Source organism: Triticum urartu, chromosome 2A (assembly GCF_056163025.1).
Source record: "Triticum urartu cultivar PI428250 chromosome 2A, HENAU_Tu73, whole genome shotgun sequence".
NCBI classification, from domain to species: Eukaryota; Viridiplantae; Streptophyta; class Magnoliopsida; order Poales; family Poaceae; genus Triticum; species Triticum urartu.
This window is the reverse complement of record NC_141874.1, coordinates 109,930,187-109,952,830: the sequence shown is the minus strand read 5'-3', so window position 1 is coordinate 109,952,830 and position 22,644 is coordinate 109,930,187. Positions and strand designations below refer to the sequence as shown.

The 22,644-nt window shown below is 46.8% G+C and overlaps 1 protein-coding gene across 1 annotated transcript; it reads right to left on the bottom strand.

Moving 5' to 3' along the window:
• Positions 1-5,444: 5,444 nt before the first annotated feature.
• On the bottom strand, positions 5,445-6,284 carry LOC125541185 (uncharacterized). Its single transcript, XM_048704649.2, has one exon. It carries the CDS (start codon positions 6,044-6,046, stop codon positions 5,777-5,779), a length of 270 nt encoding a protein of 89 aa, XP_048560606.2. The 5' UTR covers positions 6,047-6,284; the 3' UTR covers positions 5,445-5,776.
• Positions 6,285-22,644: the final 16,360 nt, after the last annotated feature.

The following is a 22,644-nucleotide window of genomic DNA, read 5'->3' as shown; positions in this document are numbered from 1 at the left end:
TGAGGATGACGATGCTGCCGCAGCTCTGGAATTTGTGAACATGGGTGATCCTATCCAACTTCTGTATCAGAATCAGGCCACATTTGAGGAGCTTATTAAAATGCATCCACAAATTTGGCACTGACCAACTCACGAGCCACTCAAGGAAGATCTGATTGAGCATCAGTGGGCAGTGAAAGGGCACAACAATGTTCGGATGTAAAATATTTGAACTTTTTATAATTCTAACTAGTGATGCATGCGGCTATTTGAACTTATGTGCTCTTTGCATGCGGCTACTTGATAGCCGAATGTATGCGGCTACGGATGGATGTTGACCTCCCACATCCGTGTCTGCGGACTGGTCTCCCTGTCTGCGGACATATGCAGGACGTTTTTTGTGGTTTGCCATTGGAGATGCCCTTCCACTGACTCGCGGGCTGTTTCAATCAGTCCACTAAAATCATGTTCGTTTTGGTCGAAAGGACTCAGATCCCTAAGCTCCCTAGAAAGGGAAATTTGTGGTGGGCCAAGGTTAGAGGCGTCGCTTGGGGCTCGGATGTGATAAAGGGTGAATTTTATTGACTCAAAATGGAGCATCAAGAAGATACAGACATAAAAAGCACACATCCAGCCTCTGCATAGTTAGGATGCACACAACCAACGCCAACACACTCACACAAAAAAATACGCCGGCAAAAAGCAAAGTCATACAAGACCAAAGCTATGCCTAAGCGAGTAAAAAAACCATATGATCAAAACAGCGACCGACAAACTACATCGACGATCATATCCGCACCAATCATCTCTTGACACTACAAGGACAACGAAAAAGTTCTTCGACAACAACGCCTTCAACAAGGCAACAATGCTCAAACACCGCTGTCACCGGATCCGACCACCAATGATCAGAATCTAGGTTTTCATCCTGAAGAAGCAAGTCTGAACATATCCATGCAATGCCTTCAACAAGGTAATGGTGATATATTGTGCATTGCTGGGCGTGTCGTCAATTGACTATGTGGTTGATAAAATTATGTATTTCTTTTAAAACATGAACCATATGCTACTCTTTTTGCGGGAAAAACCATATGTTCTTTTCTTCGAGAATTCTCTCTCAGTTTTAGTGATGCATCAAAATATTCATAGGTACAAGGTTTGGGTCCAAGGGTTTCCCTGACAAACATGATGACTTATATGTAAGTTACATGCAAACTTGACAAGATTGTGAGCTTCGAAATTAAAAGAAAAACCACACATGACTACATTTTCTTTCCCTCATGTATAAATCCTGCATGCAATAAAATTCAATGACAGCATGAGAAAAACATCGAGGCTTAGCATAACTAAAGCATCCAACCCACTGACTCATCATGATACGACCAATAAAAATTGGACCACTCGAACAAAAAACGCCGCGGCGAATTGCGGGACAGCTTTCAGTTCAGTTTATCGCCTGCAATGCATTGAAAACAACATATGCAATTTTACAACTTGATCTTAACAGGCTCTTGCTATCGATTAACATCATGGAAACACAAGCTTGGGCAGCTCTAATCAACCATCCAGGCCCCGTGCGCATCCAAATCAGTCGACCATACCCAAATTAAACCCCTAACCAATTTTCGCAAAACAGCTAGCTAGGGCCGGCTAATCAAGTGCAGTGATGTGCGCGCGAATGTGCGATACACTGTACTGGCACATATACTTGCCCACGTGTAACCCCGCTGTCGCTTAATCCCATCATCATCTACAATATAATATCCCCAACGAACAAGATACGCTTATAATTAACTAAACTTAATACGCCCGGGCCTGACTCGTTAAGTACTGTACGTTCAACAGCGCGTGACTGATGGGAACGTGCAATAAGGGCAGTTGGTTGTGAACGTGCCGAACCGTATCGATCGACGATCGTGACCACATACTCAGAAACTATTCTAAGTGGGGGCAAACTATGGGAGTGGGGGCATACTTTGTACAAATTCACATAGTTTTGGCAAAATTTTCTGAAATTTCAAAGAAATATCACTGAAGTTTCATATTTTGAGTGGGGTCCTAGGCCCCCACTCCCATGAACGTGGGTCCGCCCCTGTCGATCGTGACCAGGAAAGTGCGCGTACGTGTATGAATACGCGGACGTACGTACGCGTCAAGAGGGCTACTGGTGTGGGGTAGCCAAGCCAGCCAATTTATGTGGCCAATCAAGGGAGAAAATGACCGAGAAGCCAGTCTCCTGTAGATTGCACGTAGTAGGAGTGGAGTAGCTAAGCTGAGCTCGCCATCGATGATCGTCTGCGTCAGGCAATTATACCGCGTATTTAGATGCTAAACGGCGACGTCTTGTCGGTTACAGAAAACGGGGACGTGTACATGTATGTATGTATGTCGTATTGGGGAGACCGTTACTCCTGCAGGGCGACGTCCAACCGATCGACAGTGAGTTGCATACGGGGTCCACTGTCAGTTGATAACTGTGTTGTAACTTTCGGAGTTGATGGAACATCGGTAGTTGCTGACGGTAGAAGGCAAATCAAGGAGGTGCCTTTGTTTTCGGAGATTTCAGCTGTTGTGCAGGTTTTCGGTAATTGCTTAAATGCAAACAAACAAAAAAGTGTCAGGATTCAGGGATCAAGAAAATTCAGCTTGGTGGTATATGGGTAGTGCGTTCAAAGTGTCCAAATTCAGTAGTATTGCTCCGTCTCATAATGTAAGACGTTTTTGCAAGCTATATTATTACATTATGAGATGGAGAGAGTAGTATTTTTTATACTTCGTAAAAAATATAAATACACGCATTTTGTAGAAGAAATAAATACATTTTTAGGGGAAGAAGATATAAATACATGACTTTTGTTCTCTCTTTCTTCAGTCCAAGTCTTTGGGACAGGATCATGTCTTATCCAATCTACCTCAGATAAACAAATTTTGGTTCTATTTCTATGGACTGAAAGCAATGGACCAATTTCAACTCGGATTTCGGCCATTTCCTTTAGCGGATAAGTTCAAATACATGCCCTATCTGCCCTAAAAAATGAACATCTCATCTGCATATATGGCTTTTTTCTCTAGAAAACCAATCTTTGCAATTCCACCCAAATAAGCATGGATCTCTAAGCTTTCACTACAAAAAATGCACTTGTTAGAAATCACCAGACTCATCATTAGTAATGCAGCATGACTAGTGATGGAACAAAGATCCAAGGGAAAATATTTATTTTTATTTGTTGCAGCAATTAAGCCTGCATTAGGATATAGAATATTTTAAAAACGATAGTACCCAAAATACAATACACCGCGGAAAAAAACATAGCATACAAATGCTTAATTTGTAGCATTAGAAAAACTGAGGTGCGTTTGGCCATTTACAGTATTTACCACAGTATACTTTTTAATTATGTGGAGTTAGTTTGTGTTTGAATTATGTCAAGTGACTATCAACTAAAGAACATCTCCAATAATTTTGCGTCGGGACGTGCACAATTTGGTTTAACGCAAGTAATGGCAATTATTAGTCCACATTTATATATCTTTGTGCGCGAAGCCTTCAACTTATATTTGTTTTAATCTAGTTGTGAATAAAGCGGCGTTGTGAATAATGCTACTAGATTCAACTTTGCACAATGAGTGGCGTTATGAGTGATTTAAACTTTGTTGTGTAATATTGATCGAGGTAACTAGGCTAATAGGTTTATGTACGCAAGAATTAGAAGGCACAAAGAGAGAGTTCACATACATCTTTTCCTTCCCTCATGAATATGTGGCTAGGGTAAAGGTCTCCTCCCCTCGAAGCGCCGCCGGCCAACTTGTGGATTCTCCTTCCCTCTGGCTATCCCTTCGGTGGCTGGGTAGGGAGGGGAATCCATGTGCCTTCGCTCCATGTAGTAGTTTAGGTTAGGATTTTTTTAGTCCTCGCAGAGGCGGCGCTTGGCGAATGGCGGTGCTTCATCTTCGAGTTTGTCTTGTGGCCTTCGACTCCCCTCAAATTAATCTGCCCGGACAGAGACAAAGGAGCTATAGCGTAGACTCATGTGTCTCCATGGGACGGCAAGGTTAGGGTTTCTAGTTGTGCATACAGAGCTGCGAGATCTCATGTCAAGCGCTTCAAATTGATTCAAGGGTTAAACAATGACGACTAGGCCTCATGTTTGCTGGTTCTTAGGGGCACATGCACAAATACTTCTCCGATGTCATCAACAAGGCTAGGCCAGCTCTGGTATGTGAGAGGCAACAACGGCACATCAACGGCTCTAACTAGATGCGGTGCTTGTCGGTGGTGGTCCAAGGACCTTGGTATATTTTCTTTTTCTTATGTTTGGGATGTTTTATACAACTAGTGAACTTTTATATTATATCTTGGTATTTTGTAAAACACATAACAGGGTGTGAGGGGGCCTTGAGAAAAGTAATTAAATGAACTGATAAAAAGAGTGAAGATCCTTGTGTGCCAATGACGAGAAGAATGGTAAATCCTATTTGCCGCCGGCGGACTGCAAATGGATGGGACAACACCCACGTATGGGGCAAATCGGACCAGCCCACTTCAGCGTTCCCTGCGATGTTTCATTCCATACACTATCGAAGTGTTTCTTTTTAGTTTGTTGTTGCTTTTGTTTGTTCTGGTTTTTTCTTGTTGTTTTGGTCGACGCACTGCTGCAATGTTTTTTTCTTGTTGACTTTATTATGGGTGTTTTTCTATTATTTTGTTTGCTGCGATGTTGCAGTTTTTTTTTCTTTTTCTGTTGTGGTTTTTGTTATAGTTTTTTATGCTCTACCGTTTGTTCTGTCCTTACGTATTTTAATTTTTCCTTTATTTATTTTTATTTTTATTTTTATTTATTAATACATACGAAATTTTTGAAATATGGCGAACATTATTTAAATACAAGGCAAACATTTTTTGATACTTGTTGAACAATTTTGTAGTACATGGTGAGCTATTTTTAAACATGATGAATAATTTTTTAATACACGAGGACTTTTTTTATCAGAGATGATGAAAAATTTCAATATACGGTGAAGTTTTTTAGTTAGATATTTCTAAAATACACAGTGAACCTTTTCAATATATGATGAACATTTATAAAATATGGGCTCAACATTTTTTAGAATACAATGTACATTTTAAATACACGTGGAACATTTTAGAAAATTAAATTTCATTTTCGTGTATTTATAATTTTATGCGTTTACAAAAAGAAGAAAACCAGAAAATTGAAGCAAAACAAAAATATTTTTTTGAGAAGAACTGAAGCAAAACAAATAAACTGAAGAAAGCCGCCACAGAAACAAAGATTAGCACCTTTACTGGGCCAGCCCATTGATCTCATTTCAGCATCGCCTCCTCTGTTTGACGCCTACGTGCGTCAACTAAGAGGTCTCGAGAAAAAATCAAGTACTACGGAGCAGATCAATGATTCAAAATCAACAAATAGATCATGGGGTTATGCAACCCGGCCAGACTCTGAATCTATATATCCGCGCGCTCGAGTGGGCTTTCAGACCAAATGATGTCAAAAACAGTACTGCCACAGCTGACCATACACAGATAATCTGATTCCAGACTAAATAAGTAACGTACTTAACTGCACACAGATGAAGAAAACGTACGAATGATCCAAGCATTTGTTGCATTCGGCTAAACACAAGAACTCAGAGCCACATGCCAGACGTAGTACAGTACTAAATAAACAGCTAGCTATACATGATAGTGATATACTGTATATACATCGGCGTATGCATTGCAGCAAGAGCACCACGTACTCTGCTGCATCCAGTGATCTCGAGCGAGATTTCTCTAGAGGTCGTGTGCTGCAAAGAAGGCCTCCAGGTCGGCCCCGGCGTAGAACTCCCTCCGCCGCGCGACGACCGACGAAGGCGCCGCCGCCGACACCGTGGTCCTCCGCTTCCTCGGCGCCGGCGGGCACGCCCCGACCGTCCCCGCCCCGGTGTCCTGCGCGGCGCGCCTCGGGGTCCGGTACCCCGCCGCTGCGGGCTCCTCCTTCTCGCCTCCGTCGCGGCGCGCGTCGTCGCCGTCGCCGCGGTACTCCTCGAGTTGAAGCCCCATGGCGATCGCTCCGAACTCCTACGTACGTGGAAACAAGAAGCAGAGACGGGGCGGCACGTCGCCAGGAGAGTGGCGGGGCGGCTATGTAGGCGAAAGGCTGGGGCGTCAGGTGCAGGCTGGCGTAGTGGGAGTAGTGGGGAGGGGAGGGAGAACGTGGGGGAGCGCGGAGCGGTCGCCGAGGTTGACCGGGCGGCGCGCGCGTTGTAGGGACGATATTGTTCGTCTGCTCCTTCGAAGAAGACGGTACGGTGTGGCACGGCGAATTTATGCTACAATTGATGAGTTCAGTAACGCTCGATTCCACCATAAAGCACTTTGATTTCCTGGTCTGTCGGGTTGCTTTGTTAACGTTTCATTTCAGTTTTTTTTTACTGTTCTACAGCTTATGAGGTGTTTGTTTCGGGGATAAATGTCCGTTATCTGTTTAGGCTGAAAACCAAAAACGTTACAAGCGTTTGGTACGTGCACTATGTAATTGGCTACCTAAGTAAACGACTCCAAGTCAGCTTAGTCCCTAGTCTTTGAAAGAGTGTACTTTCAACCATGTTGGAGTGTCAAACTATCTTAAAGTTTGATCAAGTTTGTGCAAAAATATATTAATATTTGTGAAATCAAATAGGTATATGATGAAAATATATTTTATCATGAGTCTAATGCTATTAATTTGATGTCATAAATGTTGGTATATTAAATACGGTCAAACATAAAAAATTGACTTTCCAACAAATTTGAAAGCACACTCTTTCACAGAGGGAGTAGATTAATAACACCCTCCACCCTCCCCCCGGTAAAGGCTTGCCTTACCGCACCTCTACTCCCACGATCCACTCCTCCACTAGCGTCGTCGCCTCCCTGATCCCCTTCGACTCCGGCGCTGGCGCCGGCGCCTTCCCGATCCCCTTCGAGCCCCCTCTTCGCCTCCCCTCGGTGCTCTCCTACTTGTCCGGCGCTGCCGTTGCCTGGTAGCCATCGCCGCTGCCCCTGGTCGTCGCCCCTTTCGCTCTGCCCCAGCTCGCCCTCGTCGCCGGACCGTTCACTGCAAGCTACATGCTCCCTTCATTTTCCCTGCTCCTTCTGTCCACTATCCTCCGTCCTCCTCCGTTGTCTGCTCTCCTTCCTATTCCTTGTTTTCTCTCCTTCTCTTCAGTCACCTACCATGACCTGCTCGAGCTCGATTCCTTTACAAGCACGAAACAGACAAAGTAGGGATTTATACATTACTTCCCTCTTACCAGCGTAATCTAATTCCCTTACCATTCACGTTATCAGTCTCTAACCCAAACACCTCCTAGGTAGATAGACGAAGAAAAATGAAGGGACCGTTAATTCGTCATGTACCTGATTTTTTTTACTGTCAATCAATTTCTGATCGAGATCTCAACTGTCTGTTCAAAATCCAATAATCCATCATCCATCTTCGTCCTCCACCCCGCCCCCTCCCCTCCCAAGCCAACGGTCATGTCTCCTGTCGTTGGTTCTTCGTCGCTTGGCTCACATTTCACTAGCCTCCCCCACCCCCGCGCGCCCTGCCTAAACCTCAGCGGCAAACAGACTTTTCAATGACCCTGCCCCTCCCCTCCCCAAACCAAACCCATCAACCTGCTTCCTTACATCCGCATGGGAAGCTACGGTTGTTTCCCACTCGCAGCCTTGCCCCGTCTCCGGCCAGATCCTAGCTTGGCCTTGCAGGGTTCGGTACTCGTGCTAGTGTGCTACCACTCCTCACCCTGCCCCCGCCTTCGGACTTGTCCGATTTGACTTGACTCATGCTACAATTTTTCAGGCACCTTACATTTAGCAAACACAAAAAAGGAACACGCTAATATTTATGTTCGTTTCCTGTCCTCTAAAATGTCTTATATTTATTTATAGAGGGAGTACTGCTTTAAGCGAGCATATCCCCTCGCATCGTGCATAGTTTTTTAGAACTGCCAAGCTTTATTACAAAAAGATTACAACGGCTCTCGCGTCAGCCGGGTCAAGTCTACAAGGGCCTGACCTAGTGCGAGACATCAGGCGTGAGTTTTCGTGTGAGTGAGCGCGCATTGAGTTATCTTTTTTTAGACTTTCTTTTACTTTTGTTTTTTCTTCTATATTTATATTAGAACAATAGAGCATTGGATACAATCAAGTAAAGGGTAATTGAACCCACAAACACAAAAACGACCATAAACAAAGGGAAGACGATGACTTACACTATATGCCTCCGAATTCTTGCCAAAGCCGCAACTAAACATGTCATCGTTACACCACCATAGCCCGCGCCAATAATGAACAACATCGATAAATCCAACCACCGAAATACCTTTAAAGGAACAAATCTCATGGAATCACCGCAATAGTAGACCGCCGCGTACCACAGAGATTGGCAGTTGCGCCAAGGATATTGGTTCAGAAATTCATAATTTCATTTTTTTACATGAACAATTTTAAAAACAAGAACATTTTTTGAAATCCCGAAGATAGTTTGAAATTTTGAACAATTTTTTTGAAGAAATACAAAAGGAGAAGAGGAAAGAAAACAAAAAAACGTAAAAGAAACGGGAAAGAAACATGAAAAAGAAAAAAACAGATAAAAAGGAAGAAAAGAACGAACTTGTTGCAACCTTCCCGAAATAGGAAGATTTTTAAGGCTGGCCATGGTGGGAGTAACTTAAATAATAACATAATACACCCCAATGCAAGTTTGCTTACCGTGTGTGTGTGTCTATATATATATATATATATATATATATATATATATAGATATATATATATATATATATATATATATTACTATTCATCACCCAGGGTGCAGAATAAGTTATTCTTCACCCGAGGTAATCTTACGATCATTTCATAATTAAATTACGTTTGAAATTCAAATAGTTACATTTTATTGATTCACTACGTAAAATTTGACATAAGAAAATAAAAATATAGGTCATAAGGCAAAAAAATTTGCAGTTTATGTGTATTTTAGACTATGTTTTTACGTTTGTAATTTTACATAACATAAAATATTTTTTACGACGATTATATATTTCTTACGGTCTCTTTTTGCGTCGGAAATAAGACAAAACTTACGGAACGTAAAATTACGGTGCATTGATGGTAAAATAGAGGGGGGGGGTGAAGAATAACTATTCCTCACCCAGGGTGACGAATAGCGCGACCCTATATATAACACTCCTGGGCAAATGAGTCTACATCTGAGTAAGTGAATTACATGAACCACATATATATCACTACCCACTATGAAAGTAGTGACATGAACTAATAATATGTATATGATATTAGTCTAAACTACTACCCACCATGATCAGCCTAAAACCGGATCCTCAACCCCCTCCCCCGTTGCTCCCAGGAAGATTCTAAATCTAGATCCTCAGTCCCTGACCACTTCCCACAATATGCTTCCAAAAATTGTTCCAGAATTTAAACCGCTCATGATTACTTCGCTACTAGCTATCGGGCCGGCCCACCAGGGAAGGTCGTAGTGGGCGAGCACTAGAGAGCAACTAGTTGACGAGTGCTCCTCAGAAAAAATAACTGGTTGACAAACGTTCCTTCGGGAGCCCCCCAACAATTACTTGGGATGGGCAGAGAGCGTGTGAAAGTGCAACTATCCCTGGGTGGTTTTGGTAATTCCTAACAACATATAGCTCATTGAGCTAATACTATTTCAAGATAAATATTTCAGGAAAGCTCAATAATTGGCATGGAATGGATTAGAAATATGGACCCCTCAAAATGCTAAGGACAAAAGATTGGCTCAAGGTTTAAAGCTCAGGACTCTACATTTTACCTTTTAGTGATCCAAGATCACATTGAGTCCATAGAAAAAGTCAATACTATTAAAAGGGGATGAGGTATTGCTTAATGGGTTAATTGCTCAAAATGCTTAGTGATATGCTCCAAAACCCTCAACCACTTTCTCATATCCACATATGTCCCAAACCAAAAGTTAAACTCGGCCCTACCGAAACTTTCTATCCGGCGCCACCGAGTTCAATTGACAAAGCCACTGCCACAAAACCCTAGTCTTTTCGGTCTCACCGATAGGGATCTCGCGGTCTCACCGAGATGGGATTGTAAACTCTCTGTTTCCCTTCGTAACATTTCGGACCAACCGAAATGAGTGATTGGTCCCACCGAGTTCGCAATGCAAACTCTCGGTTTCCCCTTCGTAATGTTTCGGTCTCACCGAGATGAGCGAATCGGTCCCACCGAGTTTGCCTGACCAACTCTCTGGTTGGCTTATTAACAAAGTCGGTCTCACCGAGTTTGTGTAATCAGTCTCACTGAGATTACATTATGCCCTAACCCTAATGAAATCGGTCTCACCGAGTTGACATGTCGGTCCCATCGAAAATCCTAACGTTCACATTTTGAACTAATTCGGTCCAACCGAGTTTCATTATTTGGTCCCACCGAGTTTGGTGATTTGTGTGTAACAGTTAGATTTTGTGTGGATGCTATAAATACCCCTCCACCCACTCTTCATTTGTAAGGAGAGCCATCAGAACATGCCTACACTTCCATCATACATTTTCTGAGAGAGAACCACCTACTCATGTGTTGAGGTCAAGATATTCCATTCCAACCATATGAATCTTGATCTCTAGCCTTCTCCATGTTGCTTTCCACTCAAATCATCTTTCCACCAAATCCAAATCTGTGAGAGAGAGCTGAGTGTTGGGGAGACTATCATTTGAAGCACAAGAGCAAGAAGTTCATCATCAACACACCATCTATTATATTTTGGAGAGTGGTGTCTCCTAGATTGGTTAGGTGTCACTTTTGAGCCTCCGTCAAGATTGTGAAGTTGAACCAAGAAGTTTGTACGGGCAAGGAGATCGCCCTACTTCGTGAAGATCTACCCTAGTGAGGCAAGTCCTTCATGGGCGATGGCCATGGTAGGATAGACAAGGTTGCTTCTTCGTGGACCCTTCGTGGGTGGAGCCCTCCGTGGACTCGCGCAACTGTTACCCTTCGTGGGTTGAAGTCTCCATCAACGTGGATGTACGATAGCACCACCTATCGGAACCACGCCGAAAATCTCCGTGTCTACATTGCGTTTTCTCCCTCCAAACTCCTCCCTTTACCTTCATGTGCAATGTTTTACATTCCGCTGCTATACTCTTAGACTTGCATGTGTAGGTTGATTACTTGACTAGTGCTAAGTTGCTAAAATCTGCCAAGACTTAAAATTGGGAAAAGGCGAGATTTTTATTTGGTCAAGTAGTCTAATCACCCCCCCTCTAGACATACTTTCGATCCTACAAGTGGTATCACAGCTTTGGTCTCCATTTGCCTTGATTTCCATAGCTTTTGGTGATCATAGCCTTGGTTTCACAACCTAGGAGAGTATGGCGTCTAGCGAGGGAAATTACCACCGTAGAGGTCCTTACTTTGATGGTACTAATTTTGCTAGTTGGAAGCATAAGATGAAAATGCATATTTTTGGACATAACCCCACTGATGAAGCTATGTACCTGGGGTAGGGTCATGGATCTGTCCAAGATACCCTCCCCAAGGACATATCTAAAAGAACCAGAAGCATTCGAAGAAAAATCATCGTCCACTCGACCATGAAGCTATGTTCCACTCGATAGTCTTGAAGACACTCGACCGTATGGACAATCACTCGACTACCAGAAGATCTAGAGCCACTCCACTCTGCAATGGTCGGGAATTAAGTCATAACTTTAATGGTCATTATGTATCTTTATTGCAGGCATTACCAGTAACGTCCCCATCTTTATGTACCTTAAACCCTTTGTAACTGATGGCGGGAGGAGTCTGGCGAACTCTATATAAGCCACCCCCCTCCTCAAGGACAAGGGTTCGACCCCCCTGTAATACACACGCATATAATCCAGTCGACCGCCTTCGGGCTCCGAGACGTAGGGTTGTTACTTCTTCTAAGAAGGGCCTGAACCCGTAAAACTCGCGTGTACAACTCCTCCATAGCTAGGATCTTGCCTCTACATCCCTACCCCCCATTCTACTGTCAGACTTAGAACCACGACAGTTGGTGCCCACCTTGGGGTAGGTGTCTTAGCGACTTGTTGGAGAAGTTGTGATTTTTCCGATCCCCATCAACATGGTTTCAGGCGGAGGTTTGGCCAAGGGCCACGAGATCCGTCTCGGTGCACTCGTATTCATCGCTGATGACTCCGCTTGGCTCCAGGAAGCGCCACTCGACGTCGAGGTGCTCCCCGTCTGCGGGGCAACGCACTTTCGCGCGTGCGTCCGTGGCGTCCTCCTACGGCAGCTGTCGACTCAGTATCGGTCGGCTCCCGTGCTGACCTCCCTCCCTGCAGCCCGCCGGGGCAAACGTTTTGGTCGTTCGAGGCTTCAGCGGTGGGTGAGGCATGCGGTGGCTCGCCAATCGGCCACCCCCAGGTCACGACAATCGAGCCCGATGAAACTCTCTACGGCCTGTTCGACTTGCTCCATAGAGACTGCATCCGAGTGCGACAGCAGCGACCCCGCCGCAGAAGTTTTGATGGTCAATGGACCACGCAGTCCTCCTGGCTTCACTCGTGAAGACGGAGGCGACGGGGGCGACGATCCGTCATGTGTTCACGAAGAGTACCGCCCCGAACCCCTCTCTTCGCAGCGGAGGGAAGAACTTTGCTGCCGGAACATGGATGCGCTTCACACTCCTATCGTTGGAGAAACCCCTAAGGCCCAGGCCTTGGAGGAGGCGCGCCTGGCCAACTTGGCTGAGCGCACTCGACTGGAGAACCTCCAGCGCGCACTCGACGAGCATGCTCGGCAGCGTATCCCCGAGTCCAGTCGACGCCAACTTTTTCCTCCTCCGACTCAGGTATACCGAACTCCGATCCAGAATCTCGCAGCTGCGGCCCGGATAGCGGAGTCAATCCAACCTTCCCAATCAGAAGTTGGTCGAGGTTTGGTGCAGATTCGGGCTTTGCTCCGTGCGGCGGGAGAGCAGAATACAACAGTATATCAATCGCGGAATAGGATCCATAGCAGATCTGTGGTTGCGGACACAGTCCAGTCGGCTCACAACCCGAGATCGCCCCCGAGGCGTGAAGGGCGTGAGGACCGGCGAGATCAGTACAGAAACCGCGAGCAGTATGATCACCGACTCGATCACGATGATCGTCGTCGAGTGCCCACGCCTCCCCCAAGGAGTGGGTCATACGTGCCTCGGCAGCAAGATGACAGACGTCCTCACAATGGTGGGCGAAGGATTCCAGTCGACCCCAAGGAGCCGGGCTTTGATGCGAGATCTATTCTCGTTCAGGGTCTGGTTGACAGAAACCGAGCTCACAGAGAAGGCACGACAGGGATTTCCCAACCAGTAGCAGGGTACATGTCTCAGGTCCAGAGTGTTTCAGCAGAGCCATCAGGGCTGCGGTGATTCCTCCCAACTTTAGGTTGGCGACTGGAGTCAGTAAGTTCACTGGCGAGTCCAAGCCTGACACTTGGCTTGAGGATTACCGAGTGGCTGTACAAATTGGTGGTGGCAACGATGAAGTGGCCATGAAGCATCTTCCTTTGATGTTAGAGGGCTCGGCCAGAGCGTGGCTAAATCAGTTGGCGCCTGGTAGTATTTATACTTGGGAAGATCTTACCCGAGTGTTTGTCAGAACATTTGAAGGTACTTGCAAACAGCCGGCAGGGCTGACAGAATTGCAATGCTGCGTTCAGAAACCGAATGGAACTTCGAGAGATTATATCCAAAGATGGATCACGTTGCACCACACAGTGGAGAACGTATCGGATCACCAGGCGATTTATGCCTTCAAGGAAGGTGTTAAATATCGGGAGTTGAATATGAAATTCGGTCCGACAGGAGATATGACTCTGACTCGGATGATGGAGATTGCCACCAAGTACGCCAATGGTGAAGAAGAACACTGACTCCGGAGCGGCAAGCACAAAACAGTCGCTCACGAAACCGGAGGAGGGAACTCCAGTCGGAAGCAGAAGCGCAAGGCCGAGCCAGCCGCTCCTGGTGAAGCCTTAGTCGTGACTCAAGGAAAGTTCAAAGGGAAACCCAAAGGGTCGTGGAACCCCAAGAAAGTAAAAGATCAAGACAGAAATGATGTGCTAGATTTACCATGCCACATTCACACCAAAAAAGATGAAGAGGGTAATTTCATTTACCCGAAGCATACCACTCGACAGTGTCGACTCCTAATCCAGCAATTCCGAGAGAAAAAACCCAAGGAAAAGGAGAAGGAAGCGGACAAAGTTGAGGATGATGAGGAGGACGGCGATGGTTACCCCCACGTCAATTCCACTTTGATGATTTTTGCTGATGTTGAGAGTAAGAGTCGACCGAAAGTCATCAACAGAGAAGTGAACATGGTCGCTCCGGTGACACCCAGTTATTTGAAGTGGTCTCAGACTGCCATTACATTCGACCAGTCCGATCACCCGACACATATAGCCACCCCTGGGAGGCAAGCGCTGGTGGTCGACCCAGTAGTCAAAGGCACTCGATTGACTAAGGTTCTGATGGATGGTGGCAGTGGTCTGAATATACTGTATGCAGAGACGTTGAAAGGAATGGGCATCCCGATGTCCAGACTTAGTGAAAGCAATATGAGTTTCCATGGAGTCATTCCTGGCAAGAAGGCTGCATCAATCGGCCAGATCGCCCTTGATGTAGTGCTCGGTGATTCCAAGAATTAACGCAAAGAAAAGTTGACATTTGAAGTTGTGGATTTCCAGAGTTCTTATCATGCCATTCTGGGCAGGCCAGCTTATGCACGTTTTATGGCTCGACCATGTTACGTGTACCTCAAATTGAAGATGCTTGGTCCTAAAGGGGTGATCACCATCACTGGCAGTCGAAAGAAGGCAGAAGAGTGCTTCCAGAAAGGCTCAAAGATCGACGATGCACAGATGGCAGTAGTGGAGTTGCAGGAGTATCAAAAAAATGTAGATCCAAGTGATTTGTTACGAGCTAAGAAGCCTGCCACAGATTCAGCATTCCAGTCGTCTGGTGAAACAAAGTTGATTCGCATTCACCCGACAGATCCCAATGCTGCTCCGACTCACATTTCTACAACACTCGACTCCAAATTGGAAGAAGCGCTCATCCAGTTCCTCCGTGAGAACTGGTACGTCTTTGCATGGAGACCTTCTGACATGCCAGGTGTTCCCAGGGGACTGGCTGAGCATCGTTGCGAGTCGACCCAAAAGTGAAACCAGTAAAAGAACACCTTCGACGGTCCATCAGACAGAAGAGAAAGGCAATCGTTGAAGAAGTGGCTCGACTTCTAGCAGCTGAGTTTATCCGAGAGATTTACCACTCCGAGTGGTTAGCTAATGTTGTCATGGTCCCAAAGAAGGACGACTCACTTCGCATGTGCATTAACGTCAAACATATCAATCGGGCCAGCCCGAAAGATCACTTTCCTCTCCCTCGCATCGACCAAATAGTCGACTCGATTGCGGGGTGTGAGCATTTGTCCTTTTTGGACGCTTATTCCGGATATCATAAGATCCGTCTGTATGGACCCGATGAAATAAAAACAGCTTTCATCACCCCATTTGGGTGCTTCTGTTATGTCACTATGCCATTCGGTTTGAAGAACACTAGAGCCACATTCATGCGGATGATTCAGAAGTGTTTGCTCACTCAGATCAGTCGGAATGTGGAAGCATACATTGATGACATTGTGGTCAAGTCATGTAAATGTTCCGACCTACTGGCTGACCTTGCTGAAACCTTTGCCAACCTCAGAAGGTATGATATCAAGCTTAATCCATCAAAGTGCATGTTTGGAGTTCCAGGCGGAAAATTACTCGGTTTTTTCTTTTCCGAACGAGGGATCGACGCTAACCCAGAGAAAGTGGGTGCCATACTCCGGATGAAACGCCATGTGTGCGTGCATGATGTCCAGAAGCTTACTAGTTGTTTGGCCTCCCTAAGTCGATTCATTTCTCGCCTCAGTGAAAAGGCACTGCCTCTTTACCGACTGATGAAGAAGTCAGATAAGTTCGAGTGGACTCCTGAAGCTGATGCAGCATTTGCAGAGCTTAAAGCCCTGCTTTCCACCCAGCCGGTGCTTACTGCTCCAATCAGCAAAGAGCCTTTACTGCTTTACATTGCAGCCACTGGACAAGTCGTTAGTATAATACTTACAGTCGAGCGGGAAGAAGAAGGAAAAGCTTACAAAGTTCAGCGCCCAGTATACTATGTCTCTGAAGTTTTGACTCCATCAAAGCAAAGATATCCACATTATCAGAAGCTTGTATATGGGATTTATATGACCACGAAGAAGGTTGCACATTACTTCTCTGATCATTCCATTACAATCATTAGCGACGCTCCATTATCAGAGATTTTGAACAACAGAGATGCAACTGGTCGAGTGGCAAAGTGGGCGATTGAACTACTTCCCTTAGATATCAAGTTCGAGGCAAAGAAAGCTATCAAGTCCCAAGCAATACCAGATTTCCTCGCCGAGTGGATCGAACAACAACTGCCGACTCAAGTTCACTCGGAGCACTGGACCATGTTCTTCGATGGTTCCAAGATGCTGAATGGTACCGGTGCTGGAGTGGTACTGGTATCCCCCCGAGGAGACAAGCTCAGATATGTCCTCCAGATTCACTTTGATTCCTCTAATAACGAAGCAGAATATGAAGCACTCTTGTATGGGTTGCGTATGGCCATCTCACTCGGCGTCCGTCGCCTCATGGTATATGGCGACTCAGATTTGGTAGTCAATCAAGTGATGAAGGAGTGAGACGTCAGAAGCCCAGCCATGACTGGTTACTGCAACGCAGTGAGAAAGTTGGAAAAGAAGTTTGAGGGGTTAGAGCTCCATCATATACGCCGACTGAAAAATCAAGCAGCAGATGATTTAGCAAAGATAGGCTCCAAGAGAGAAGCCATTCCCAGTAATGTGTTCCTGGAGCATATTCATGCACCTTCAGTTCAAGAAGATCCCTTCAATGAAGAGCCCCCGCAGCCTAAGAGTGCCACAGATCCGACTGAAGTTGAGGTCCCAATCGTGGTTGACTTGGTCACGGAGGTGTTGGTCATCACTCTCGACTGGACAGTGCCATACATTGCATATATCCTTAGGAAAGAGCTCCCAGAGGATGAAGAAGAGGCTCGACAGATCATCCGTCGATCTAACGCCTTTACTGTAATAAGAGGACAACTGTCCAGAGAAAGTGCAACTGGGGTCAGCCAAAAATGCATAACACCAGAAGAAGGCCGAGTGATCCTCCACGACATTCATTCGGGGACCTGTGGTCACCATGCGTCCTCTCGGACCATTGTGGCTAAAGCATACCGAGCTGGATTTTATTGGCCACGAGCAAATGAAATGGCGAATGATATAGTCGACAGATGTGAAGGCTGCCAGTTCTACTCCAATATGTCGCACAAACCTGCATCAGCCCTGAAGACCATCCCACTCGTCCAGCCCTTTGCTGTTTGGGGATTGGACATGGTTGGTCCACTGAGGACTAGTAGGAGCGGCTTCACTCATGTGCTTGTAGCAGTCGACAAGTTTACCAAATGGATCAAAGCCAAGCCTATTAAGAATCTTGAAGCTAGTACTACTGTCAGCTTCATCAGAGAGTTGATTTTAAGATATGGAGTTCCGCACAGCATCATCACTAACAACGGATCGAACTTCGATTCTGATGAGTTCAGAACCTTCTGCGCCTCACAGGCCACACGAGTCGACTATGCTTAAGTCGCCCATCCCCAGTCGAATGGACAAGCAGAATGAGCAAATGGCCTAATTCTCAAAGGACTGAAACCCTGACTGATGCGAGATCTCAAGCACGCAGCGGGCGCTTGGGTTGATGAACTTCCATCAGTTCTCTGGGGATTGTGGACAACTCCCAATCGGTCGACCGGCCGAACTCCATTCTTCTTGGTCTATGGGGCTGAAGCTGTTCTACCGAGTGACTTGCTTCATAATGCACCACGAGTTGAGCTCTTCTCTGAAGATGAAGCAGAACAAGCTCGGCAAGACGCAGTCGACCTCCTAGAGGAGGAAAGAGAGATGGCCTTGATCCGGTCAACCATTTATCAGCAAGACTTGCGTCGATTCCATGCTAGACATGTGAAGGGTCGAGCCTTTCAAGCGGGAGACTTGGTTCTTCGAGTGGATCAGCAGAAACCACACAAGCTCGCCCCAGCTTGGGAAGGTCCCTTCATTGTCACCAGAGTGCTCCTCAATGGAGCATACCACCTTTACGGTGTCGAGCATAAGAAGGACGAGCCACGGGCTTGGAATGCGGAGCTGCTCCGCCCCTTTTATACTTAAGTACTCGTTCGAATAAAATGTAATAAGAAATACCTTTGTAATTTGTTTACGAAAGACAAGAGCTTTACAGTCCTCTGGCACGATTGTTGTTGTTTTTATTTACGTCCTAAAACCCCCAGTGGGCGACTTAGCTGCGAATCCGTTTTGCCTAAGTTCAAAAGAAAGTCCTACCGAGTGGTGAGCAAGCCTCTCACTCGGGGGCTTAGCTGCGAACCCATTTCGCCTAAGTTTTCAAAATCCTATAGAGTGGTAAGCCAGCCTCCCATTCAGGGGCTTAGCTGCAATCCAGTACTCGCCTAAGTTTATAAAATCCTACCGAGTGGTGAGCCAGCCTCCCACTCGGGGGCTTAGCTGCAGTCCAGTACTCGCCTAAGTTTGTAAAATCCTACCGAGTGGTGAGCAAGTCTCCCACTCGGGGGCTTAGCTGCAGTCCAGTACTCGCCTAAGTTTGTAAAATCCTACCGAGTAGTGAGCAATCCTCCCACTCGGAGGCTTAGCTGCAGTCCAGTACTCGCCTAAGTTTAAAAAATCCTACCGAGTGGTGAGCAACCCTCCCACTCGGGGGCTTAACTGCAGTCCAGTACTCGCCTAAGTTTAAAAAATCCTACCGAGTGGTGAGCAACCCTCCCACTCGTAGGCTTAGCTGCAGTCCAGTACTCGCCTAAGTTTAAAAAATCCTACCGAGTGGTGAGAAACCCTCCCACTCGGGGGCTTAGCTGCAGTCTAGTACTCGCCTAAGGTTTAAAATATGCCCTTATTTGCAAGGACGACGAGGTGCTGGTCGACTGCAACCTTCTCCTTCAGAGCTGCGCCACAAATACAACGTGCGCTCCATGCCCATCTGAAAGGACGACGAGGTGCAGGTCGACTACAACCTTCTCCTTTGGAGCTGCGCCACAAATACAACGTATGCTCCATCCCAACCCGCAAGGGTGACGAGGCACAGGTCGACTGCAACCTTCTCCTTCGAGCTACGCCACAAATACAATGTGCGCTCCATCCTTGTCCGCAAGGACGGTGAGGCGCAGGTCGACTGCAACCTTCTTCTCCGAGCTACGCCACAAATACAACATGCGCTCCATCCCCATCTGAAAGGACGACGAGGTGCAGGTCAACTACAACCTTCTCCTTTGGAGCTGCGCCACAAATACAACGTATGCTCCATCCCAACCCGCAAGGGCGACGAGGCGCAGGTCGACTGCAACCTTCTCCTTCGAGCTACGCCACAAATACAATATGCGGTCCATCCTTGTCCGCAAGGACGGCAAGGCGCATGTCGACTGCACCCTTCTTCTCTGATCTATGCCACAAATACAACATGCGCTCCATCCTTGTCCGCAAGGACGACAAGGCGTAGTTCGATTGAAGTCTCCATTTCAAGGCTGCATCTCAAACACGAAGGTCATTCCAAGTAGGGAGCAGATTCCAAAAGCAATCGCAAGCATATTCAAAAGCAGTTCGGATAAATCCTAAAGTTCCAAGCGACAAATCAAAAGTATTCGAGCATCAAGCCCGAAGGAGTTTAATGGTTACAGCATCCACTCGGCATTCCGAGGCAAATTTAAGACAGGTTTAAATCTCATAGTTCGTTCACCTCGACAGGAGGAGGGCTGGCGGGTTCGACGAATTCGTCCAAGTCGATTCCATCTGCGATCCGAGTGGCAGCAGCGATGAAAGTATCCATAAAGGACTGGAAGTCGTGCCTTTTGGTGTTGGCAACCTTGATCGCCGCCAGCTTATCTTCGCAGGCTTCCTTGCAGTGGACTCTTACCAAGGACAACGCCACGTCAGCACCACACTGGGCAGAGGATTTCTTCCACTCTTGCACTCGACCAGGGACCTCGTTGAGTCGAGTCATCAGAGATTCGAGGTCATTTTGAAGCATCGCCCTTGGCAAGAGTGATGAGTCGATCCGTGAAATTGCCACCTTCAGACGAGCGAGGTAACTTGTCACACTGGCGACACGAGATTCCAGTCGAAGCACATTCATGGCAGCCTCGTCGCCGACTGGAGAAGCAATACGGTCCAAATCCGTCTCGATCCGTCCAGTTTCCTCGTCAAAATTTTGGCAGAATTCTGCAGTCAAAGAGTTAGTGAGTCGACTGGACGGGATTAACTCGCGAGCAGTAGAGCAGTCGGATTAAAAGGAGTACCTTCCAGCATAAGATAGAGCTTCTTGGCAAGAGTTCTCAGATAAGCTTCCACGTCATTTCTCTTGCGAGTCGCGGATTCCAGCTTCTCATTCAAAGCCATCTTATCCTTCTTGAGATGAGTTACCTCTCGGTTGGATTCAGTGAGAGAGGACTTCAGCTTGCTTACTTCTTCTTCCAGCACTCCGACCGAAGCCAGCTTTTGGTCTGTAAGGGAAGTCTTATCTTGAGCCTCCTTCTGCGCAGCTGCAAGGTCCAAGTCCTTCTTTTCCAGAGCCAACCTCATTTTCTCTGCAAAATAAGCAATCGGATCAAGCAAGAGATCGAAGAAATATTTTAAAAGGACGATCGACGTGAACAGTCGACAGGCAGTTACCTTCCATACTAGCAGCTTCATCTTGAGCTTTCTTCAACTTCTGTTGGGCCAGCTCCAAGTCAAGGTTAAGTTGCCTCTGCTTCTCCTCAAATTTGGTGAACTTAGAAATGAGAGTACAAGATTTCTGCAGAAGGCAAAAGACATGTCAATCGACAAGATCTAAGATTATTTACTTCCGAGTGAATGAAACTTAAAAGTTTGCTCAGACCCCAGCCGACTGCCCGCAGTCGACCGCGGTCTCGGGGACTACACCCAGCGGGTGCACTTGGCGTGCCCCCACTGATTCAGACCCCACTCGATCGGTCCGCCCGGGTCGAGTAAAAAAAGAGAGAAGAAAGAGAAAAGAACTATTCAGACCCCGGCCGACTGCCAGCAGTCGGCCGCGGTCTCGGGGACTACACCCAGTGGGTGCACTTGACGTGCCCCCACTAGTTCAGATCCCATTCGACCGGTCAGCCCGAGTCGAGTGGAAGAAAAGAAAGTAAAAAGTACTCAGACCCCAGTCGACTGCCCGCAGTCGACCGCGGTCTCGGGGAGTACACCAAGTGGGTGCACTTAGCGTGCCCCCACCGGTTCAGATCCTACTCGCCCAGGCCGAGTGGAAGAGCGCAAATACCAAAGACAACAAAACACCCAGTGGGTGTACAAATTCGACGCAAACAATAAGAGATTGTATGAAAGAAAATATTTCAGGTATCATATCCTAATAGAACAAGGTCAGTCGAAAGCCTACTTACCTGGACATTGGCCCGGAGAGCCGCGTTGGCATCATAAGCAGCCTGGCTGTTCTCGTGCACCATCTTCATCCGCTCCATCATCACGTTAGCCTGACGGATGGCCTCCGCAGCCGCGTCCGACTGGCTTTCCGGAACATGGTAGTTGGTGAAGAAGGGAGCAGACGACCCAGGAGCGGCAGCTTGGAGCTCTGAAGCGTGAAGTTGGACGACTGAAGGAAACACCGGTACAATCGACGGTGCAGGGCGCTCACTCGACAATGGGACAACAAAAGTTACAGAGGCCCCACCCGCGTCTTCAGATTGCTGGACGGTTGGTGTTGTCATCGGTCCCTGCTGAGACGTCTTGCCAGCTGCTACTTTTTTGTTCTTTCTGGGCCTAGAGGCCGCATCTTCATCATCATCTGGAAGCTCGATGACTTTGGGTGCGGCTGCAAATAAACCAGTCGACCCCAAGTGAATCGCCAGAATTTAATCAACCAAATAATCAAGAACAAGATCATGAGAGTTTTACCTGGGTTGGAGGTAACCACGTCTTCCATTTCCTCGTCTCGGTATTGGTGGGAAGAAGTTCCAGACGTAGCAGCACTGCAAATGTCAACATTCAGTCGGTTATGTTCTGTTACTCGAGTCGACCAAAAGATCGGGCCAGATGATTACCCGGAGATGGTGGGAATGGTAACTTTGATTCTGGGCAAAGCCTTCGGCGGTTTGGAGGATGTGGCCTTCGATGGTTTCGGCGCTGGAGGCGGCGCAGTCTTGAGATGTTTCGGTCCCTTCTCAGTCGGCACCGGAGAAGACGTCCGAGGGCGCTTTGAAGACTGCCCGGTCGGTGCGGCCACTAGATCAGGGGTGTTTGCCGGGTCGTGGACGTGCTTGGACCTCCTTTCTCTATGAGGAGGTGAGTTGACCTCTTCTTCGTCACTCAGGTCGTCGCTCTCCTCGTCCTCCTCTGCATCCGAGTGCCACTCGCCACTCTCGCCCCCGCTCGCCCCTTCCTCGACATTTTGCTCCTGCACTCCATTGGGCATCGAGTACATATCAATAGGAGCATGAAAAGACAATGAACAAA